Source organism: Palaemon carinicauda, chromosome 32 (genome assembly GCF_036898095.1).
Source record: "Palaemon carinicauda isolate YSFRI2023 chromosome 32, ASM3689809v2, whole genome shotgun sequence".
NCBI classification, from domain to species: Eukaryota; Metazoa; Arthropoda; class Malacostraca; order Decapoda; family Palaemonidae; genus Palaemon; species Palaemon carinicauda.
Genome location: NC_090756.1, coordinates 15137664 through 15147220, shown reverse-complemented (window position 1 = coordinate 15147220; position 9557 = coordinate 15137664). Strand labels below are relative to the sequence as shown.

Genomic DNA, 9557 nt, shown 5'->3' with positions numbered 1-9557 from the left:
GCCCAGTGAGGAAAGCAAATAAGGCTGTAAATAGACTATGATTCACCCTGTTTCACGAGTTAATTTTTCTGCTGCCCTGTAATTTCCTGTACATCCCATACACTTCCTTACCATCATGAATTTGGGGTCGTACTTTTAAACCATTCAATTTCCCATAGAAATTTCTCACTTGCCATAGAGATATTTTGTGACCATTTATTTCTTAAATGATTCAATTTCCTGGGCATTTCCCAAACTTTCTACCATCAGTGTGTGCTTTTTTTGTTATATAAAATTGGATTCTTAAGGGAAACACTGAATCCAGGTGAATTAATATTTACAAATTCCTACTAACTTTATATATATATAGATATCTATATATATATATATATATATATAAATATTATATATATATATATATATATATATATATATATATATATATATATATATATATATATAGCCAGACACTTGCTCTTCATTACATGGAAGATTGTATTTATTAGTGTAATTTTAGAAATAAGAGCTCTAAAAAGGTGCAAGGGTAATCTACATGAACAGTTTAGATAATTAAATCTAGTTAATCTGATTTTTTTTATTGACAATGAAACTGACTTCTATCCGTGCATTTGAAACAGTACACACGATGATTAAATTCATAAAGAAAATCACAAAATCTTTAAAATAAAAATAAAAACTTTTCGATCAAGTGACGAGACAACACTTAATAGTTTGTCAAACTATGATTGAATAAGTTTATGAGATAATTTTCAAAGTTATGGAAATATCATGTGCAGTTGGCTTCTTTAAATCTGTTACACTGAGGTATCCTTACTTTCTCAACAAGTGTACCTGAATTAATGAAGCCAACTGTACCAGTTTCTGAAACAGCACCACTACAAGTAACAGCAAAGGTTCGAGTATTATTATTGAGAGATGTTATTATCTCGGGTAAAGGCAGCATTATGTTATATGGTTTCAGAAAATACTAGCTAACGCTATGTCAGATGATAGAGAAATGGCAGCTGTAAAAGTGTGTCATGTAGTAGTAGTAGTAGTAGTAGTAGCCTCACAATTAAGTTTACTAGTTAATAGTCTAGTCTCGTGCCGTTATTGTAGTAGCAGGTAACAATAGCAGGAATATTGGGGATTTAGACAAGCAATAATAGTAGGCTAGCAGTAGTAAAAACGTCAGATAATAGCAGCAGCAATAGCAGTAGCACCTCCACAAATAGCAGTAGTAAGGATTTAAGTAACAACAATAAGGGAAGCATCGCATAGTAAAAGTTAGTTTTTAGACAATTTACATTATTCAGTAAGTAGTAGAAATAGTATTGAACGAAACTACCAGTTACTTCTGTTACCCTTGCGTTACTAGTAATGCTGTGTTTAGCACTAGTTACTTCTGTTACAGTTGCATTACTAGTAGCAATATTAGGTTACTAGTAACAATATCTTACTGCTACATGTATCAATAAGATAGCAACAATGGCAGTGTCAAAGTTGTTACAACATCAAGTAACAAAACTAACGCCAAACACAACATTGCTAGTAACAAAACAGTAACAAAAGTAATGTCAAAGAGTTACCAGTATTGCAATGATAACTAAAGTAACTGGCGTCAAAGACAGTTACCAGTAATGCAATAGTAACAGCGGTAACTAAAGTAAAAGACAGAGTTACCAGTAACACAAAAGTAACAGAGGGAACTAGCGTCAAGGACAGCATTACCAGAAACGCAATAGTAACTGAAGTACATAGCATCAAAGACAAGGCAGTGACCAGTAACACAAAAGTAACTAGCATCAAAACCAGCCTTATCAGTATTGCAACTGTAACAGAAGTAACTAGAAAAGTACTTCCGCCACGGCAGCTTATTCCTCAAAACTAGCTTGCCTTTGGGTTAATTCGATCGACCCTATAGTCGACCCTAACCCTGACCTTTGACTTAGGACTTTTAAAATCGAATTACTTCCTCGTCCCGACATAACAATTGATCCCCGAACGTCTCTACTTAATAAAAAAAAAATTGTGACCAGGATATTTTTCACAAACAAACCAACGGACAAACAGATAACTGGTAATAACATGACCTCCTCTCAACTTCGATGGCGGAGGTAACTTGCGTCGAAGACAGTGTTACCTGTGATGTAACAAAAGGGGTAACTGGCCTCAAACAGAGCATTACTTGTCACATAACAATAAGAAAGGTAACTGCCATCAAAGAGTTTTCTATAACGCAAACTTAACCGAAGTAACTAGCGTCAAACAGCATTACCACTAATGCAACAGTAATAGAAGTAACAAGCTTCAAGGACTGCCTTACCACTAACGCAACAGTATTAGATGTAACTAGCTTCAAAAACATCATAACCAGTAATGGTACATTAACAGAAGTAACTAGCGTCAATGACAGCATTACAATTAACACAACAGTAATAGAAGTAACTAGCTTCAAGGACAGCTTTACCACTAACGCAACAATAACAGAAATAACTAGCTTCAGGGACAGCTTTACCACTAACGCAACAGTAACAGAAGTAACTAGCTTCAGAGACACAGAAGTAACTAGCTTCTAAGACACAGAAGTAACTAGCACCAAGAAAGAATTACCAGTAATGCAACAGTAATAAAAGTAACTAGCTTCAAGGACAACCTTACCACTAACTCAACAGTAACGGAAGTAACTAGCTTCAAAGACAGAGAAGTAACTATCGCCAAAGACAGCCTTACCACTAACGCAACACTAACAGATTTCTCCATCTGTTTTAGCAAGTTTCCAAAATCTATTCCTCGTTTTTTCCCTTAAAAAAAGAGAGGGGAAAAAAGAGAGTTTATAAATTCAAAGCAGGAACCTGAGGAAAAAGTTTTCGATGTCACTTGAGGCCTGATTTGGCGGACATCTTTTCACACGAAATACTGCGAGTGGTTTGGAGATGTCAAAATGGTGCGTGACTCCAGGCTGAAATCTATTTCTGCATTTTACATATTGCTGAAATGTATTTCTCCTTTTTGGAGCTTTACCAAATTTCAATGTTTGTGTTGGCTGGCTTTGCCTCGTTAGAAATGTCAATTTGTATTTTTTGTATGTGGAAATATATTGCAATTCTTTATAAAAATGTATAAACGGATTTGAGTGGATTTGTGTGTCAAATTGACGGTAATGAGATGGATATTAATAATTATTAATTAACAATTAATTATTCTTCAACTATTTCTATCAAAGTGTCTCCATTTTGGTATGCGATCTCATTCATGGCGTGATCTCGAATTATTCTTATGCTTTGGTATGTGATCTTATTCTTTTTAATAGGTCAAAAAACAAGAATAGAATATGTTATGGTTCTTGCTTTGCCGTGGGCTCGCTTCGCTCGCATAAAAATAAAAACATCAAGCTTCGTATGTACTGGCAAGCGGTTATGTTGAGCTATGCACGCCAACATCAATGATTGATTAGTATTTTAGATAATTCTTCCCTTTATATATTTCTTTAGAAAATATAATGGTTCTTGCTTCGCCGTGAAGTGAAGTGAGATCGCTACTATCAGGTGAGATCGCATACCAAAGCAAAAGCATACTAGACTTTGAGATCACATATCAAAACAGTACCAATCCTTCATCCTTGAATCCAGAAATTTAGTTAAATTACTTCTAATTTCTTCTTTACTTTCTGACATTTCATCATGTGGGAGGGATTACCTATTCTGTATTGTTAAACTAAACTCATTAGATTATTTTTTCTATTACATGAGTTTATTTACTTTCATGTATATATATATATATATATATATATATATATATATATATATATATATATATATATATTTATATATATATATATATACATATATATATATACATATATATATATATATATAATATATATATATATATATATAAATATATATATATATATATATATAAATATATATATATATATATATATATATAATATATATATATATATGTATGTATACATATCTAAAATTATTATAGAATAAAACAAAATAAATGGAAATCTAATTAATCACCATTTTCCACACTCCTTCACAAGAAAATATTTTACTTATGGAGACCCTCTACTAAATATCCGACAGTTTTTCTGACAGTTTTGCTCATAAATTTCTTATATTCAAATCTCATTTCCGACGTGGTGTACAGTAGTGTTTCATTATTTCTTTCACCCAAACATTTCTTTTCCATTGCTAATGTAAAAAATTAGACCACACATATATACACACACATTATATATATATATATATATATATATATATATATATATATATATATATATATATATATATATATATTTTATATATATGTATATATATATATATATATATATATATATATATACACACACACACGTATGCTCAGAGTTTCTATATACATTTCCTCTATATGGTATTAACTGTTATTCTATATACATACAAATTAATAAATGTGGAACTACTGATTTCAATATTTCGCATTAAATACTATGTTCATAAAACTAAATTTGTTTATGGAAAATGGAAAGTGTACGACATTATAGTTCAACACTAATACATGCAAGATAACATTAAATTTCCCGGAAATTATATAGATTTTGAAGAGCAAGAGACAAAAAGTGCATGGATTTAATAAAAGAAAAGAAAATTCTCAAAACCCGACCCAGCAGCATTAACCCCTTTATCCTAAAAAGACGATAAAACTGCTTAAAAGAATCTCAAGAAACATTTCTCCAGACGCGTCAAAGAATAAAAGATATTTCCACAAATGTAAAATGGAGTTAATCTGGGGAGAGATATTTCCAAGGCTAGAATTCCCAGCAGTATTTTTGGAGGCAGCTTTTCTCCTCCAAATCCCTGTTCATACCTACAGATATTTGACCAAATCTCTGTCCATACTAACAAATATGACAAATTCTCAGTTCTTAGGTTCACACATTTGACAAAGTTGATTACCTCCGCAAACGATGTTGGAAGGAGGTTATGATTTACCCGCAGTTTGTTTGTGTGTGTTTGTTTGTGAACAGCTTCCTGTCCACAATTTTAACCTTGAAGTAATGAAACTTGCAGGGATTAACAATTAGGTAAAATGGTTAACTTTTGGAAGATCAAGGTCAAATGTCAAGGTCACGGTCAAGCAAAATGACCAATTCACGTAATCAGCCATAAATTTGGACATCGTTATCACAGACTTCATATGCGATTGTAACAAAATCCACGCCAATCAATACATGTTAATGTCGAAGTTCAAAGTCGAATCAACAAAAAAGGTCAAGCAAAAGGTCAAGTTCCGGTCACCAATCATACGGCCAAAATTTTAACCGCATAGCAATGAAACTTGCAGGAATTTTGAACTTTTTGTAAAAAGCTGGACATATGATTAAATTTTGGAAGGTCAAAGGTCAAGGTCATGGACGAGCAAAATGTCCCTAATTAAAGTTAGTTATTTTTATTCGGCATTCATTGATGGGCGTAGATCATTCTTGAGCTTAGACTGAATATATTAAGACGAGATATACATTTTAGGGAGCAATTCATGCCTCACTATGCAATAGAAATGTTAAGCCTATTTACTTTTATATATGGAATATACTGATTAAATTTACCATTCATACATACATACATACATATCATTTTCCATACATACATACATACATACATACATATATGTATATATATATATATATATATATATATATATATATATATATATATATATATATATATAGTATATATGTATATATATATATATATATATATATATATATATATATATATATATATATATATATATATATATATATATATATATATACATTCATAGATAGATAGATAGATATAGCACCATTTTCTACAACAGACTAATTTCAATTTTCGAGGAAAATATTGGTTTTTGGAAAATAACTTGGAAATGTTGATCTAGTTTCGAGCTCGTTATCGTAATGATATTGAAAGAAGATTTATTCTCAGATTTGTATCGTCTTCGAAAGAAATTGGCTTAATTTTTTTTTCCTCTTCTTTTTAACCAAAGTACAAATCCCACCGTGCATCGGAGGAACAAGGCTGAGTATGTATTGATTTTGGTAGGTTTAGTCCAATAATTATATAATCATATATATATATATATATATATATATATATATATATATATATATATATAAATATAGATTATACGTTATATGATATATTACTTGTTAATATTATATATATATATATATATATATATATATATATATATATATATATATATATATATAAATGTATATATTATATACATTATATATACATTATATATATATAAAATGTATGTATATATTATATACATTATATATATATATATATATATATATGATATATATATATATATATATATATATATATATATATATATATATATATATATATATATATATATATATAAACCAGATATATGATGTTTAATCTACTACGAGAAGGACACTAAGAAAAGCGTACAACGTGGTACATATTCCAGAGATTCCTGTATTCTTCCACTTTCTCAAAATACCCTCAGGATATGTTGACTGAGTATCCTTACATGAATACAAATGATGAATATTTGTGTCCTTCCTCTCTCTCTCTCTCTCTCTCTCTCTCTCTCTCTCTCTCTCTCTCTCTCTCTCTCTCTCTCTCTCTCTCTCTCTCTCTCTCTCTCTCTCTCTCAACAAATATACCTGTAAACCCCAAAATCATTATTCCCTTTCTATCAATACTAGATCATTGCAATCATTAACGAGGATAAAGGTGAGCATATTCTCTTTTGCACATAAATATCTATAATGATGCAGAAATCGACTCCCACGATAATGAAGCCGGATTTAGCACATGCAATTGTGAAAGCTGATCTTTTGCACATACCACTGGCAAGGACAATGCGTGCATGAAATGCATCCATGAAAAGAAAAGGTGAAATGAAAAGAATTTGTGTATTTTTACGTTCGTAAGAGGATGTGCTGGAAGGTTTTTTAAGATTTTTATATATCTTCTTTATATCTCTATGTTCGTATTCAGTTTATAATATCTCTTGCAAAAATAAGTATATTTTAACGTTGATTTGTTTTGTACAATACCTAGTGTTTAAATGAAAGTCTCTCATGAATGGCAAGGGCAAGGGCAAGGGACAGTGACACTGCCCTATCGAGCAGTGCCCTAGAGACTGACCATATATATCTAAGACCCCTCTCCACCCAAGCTAGGACTAGGGAAGGCCAGACCAATGGCTGCTGATGACTCAACAGATAGACCTATAGGCTTCCCCAAATACCCAATTCTTAGCTCACAAGGATGGTAAGGTTGCAGCGATAGAAGAAACTAACGATTTCGAGCGGGACTCGAACATGAATTCATCAATATAAAAGTGATTTTGTAATGGTAAGGAGATATTGCATAAAAATGTTGTTATATAAATAACTATACATACACTTAAAAATTTGCCGTAAAAACTGTGAAAATCCTGAAATAAATAGTCAGGCATTTACCGATTTAAAACAGATATACTGACTTAAACAATTGATATTACGGTCACAAACCCGTAAAGTATAGTAACAAAGTAATGGACAAATTACGGTCGCCTGTATTTGACTGAAATACGGCTGAGAACAGTATATATTTACGGAGAATTTCAGATTAAAATTACTTTTTTTTAACAGTATATAATAAATAGTTAGTTATTTAAAGGTTAAAGGTGTCTGGTTTCCATTCCAGATTTCAGAAAAGATACTCATCAGAACGTCAGCTGGGCAAGCAGAACCTGCCACTGTAGTGCACAACCACAGCAGTGGCCTCTCCAGTAAACAGCTCAAAACTCACGGTCGCAGACTGGGATCGATCAGCTGCTATGTGAATGTAAGGCGAACACGTTACCACTATACTAGCCATGAGGCTAGTCTTTGTATAGAAAAGGATAAAGGTAAAATGTTATCGTTGGGAAATGTGATCATTTCGCTCTTAAATACTGTATATATTTAATGTGTGCATCTGCATGATATTTATGGAAAATATTGATGAATTTCTACCTATATACAAATATACATTGCCAAGTTTACACAAAAACATTAAAAACAAATCTTCTTAATCTAGTATTGTAGAGAATAGAAAAATACGAACATCAAGTTTGGCACATTGGTTCTCCAAGTTATGTCCCATGTCGACGGATAACGAGACATCGGAACATTGTTTTTTTCACTTTATTACAAAAAGGTTTGTGAATACACTTAATCTCACTGTATAAAACACATACTTCTACACATTTTGCATACAAGGATTACTAATCAAATATGGCCAATTGGTTTATTGAAAATCAAAGATGGCGGCCCTTTTTCAAGATGGCTGCCAAATTAGCTGTCGGAGGTTGACGCTTTGCTTAGAAGTATTAGTAGTTATCCTAGTAGCATGATCTAGATATCGATTCCTATGTTTTCAAGGCTACTGAAGATGATTTGAATTTGTATAAAGCTCACCGACTCATTCTCTCCAAGAATTTATAGTTTATAAAGTAAACAGATACATACGTTTTAAGATTTCACAGTTTTTAAGGCACACCGGTATTTTCTCATTGCAGATCTGTGGTATACTGCATTTTCTTGTAGGCTAAAATAGATGAGGGTATCCCATACAGCGCATTTGTTTGCTTTAAAACTTTCAATTGAATGAACTTTTTGAAGTTCTTGGAGGCGTGATTACCAGGCACTGCACAGGCATATCTGTGACATCACTGCTGTGAAACTCAGCTTGGGATTCAGTGTTAGTTAGGTAGGGATTGTATGTCAACATTATACTGCAACAGCCTACTTGTTTCCCAAATGCTGCCCAACTAACACAAAATCTGTTATGCAGTAGCACTTGAATGGACAGGATGTCAATGCGGGAGAGCCGAGCAAAGGATAATCGGTTTTAGTAATCTGACTGGTTCGCAGATCGCACAGGAATTAATGCATTGGATGTATTATCAAACTAGGTGTAGGGGTGGCTCGGTGCAAGAACCCAGTAGTACCTTACAGTTAAGTTAAAGGCGGCTTCGTCCCAAAAGTGAGATGCTATGGTGCCAGGTACAAGCTGGGTGCAAGTCAAGGCTTAAATCCGAGATGATGTCAAAGAAGCAGAATAAGAGTGAAAAGAATAAGTATGCAGGCAAGACCAAGCTCCTTCACTTCCTTGAGGAGAAAAGGTGTGAAGTAGAAACGAAAGGTACAGTCGTAGTGACAAAAGAAGATGCCAATAGCAACATGGTGAAGTCAGTGGATGCAATGTCCCAATGTTATCATGACGAAGCTGACACAAATACATGTATAAGACAGGTATACAACAACTGATGGAAGAAAATCTATCATTGAGGCCAATGAGACTGACATGCTAGTCATAGAAATATTTGTGCTGTCATCCCTACAGAAGTAGGTCTTGAGAAAATGTGGATAACCTTTGGCCATGGAGCCCAGATTCGATGGATTCCAGTCCATGGGGTAGTTTCTACAAAAGGGCTCGAGAAAGCAAGGAGGATTCAAACCTTCAAGCGTTCACACAAGACGTGACGTTTTGTCTGCCTCCCTCTGTAAGGGGAAGAAATCTGCATGG

The 9557-nt window shown here is 32.8% G+C and overlaps 1 protein-coding gene across 1 annotated transcript; it reads left to right on the top strand.

The window, feature by feature from the left end:
- Positions 1–2067: 2067 nt before the first annotated feature.
- Positions 2068–8873, top strand: LOC137625493 (uncharacterized). The gene is made up of 4 exons (XM_068356403.1): positions 2068–2096; positions 2252–2543; positions 7692–7832; positions 8826–8873. Exons 1-4 carry the CDS (start codon positions 2068–2070, stop codon positions 8871–8873), a joined length of 510 nt encoding a protein of 169 aa, XP_068212504.1.
- The last annotated feature ends 684 nt before the right edge of the window (positions 8874–9557 follow it).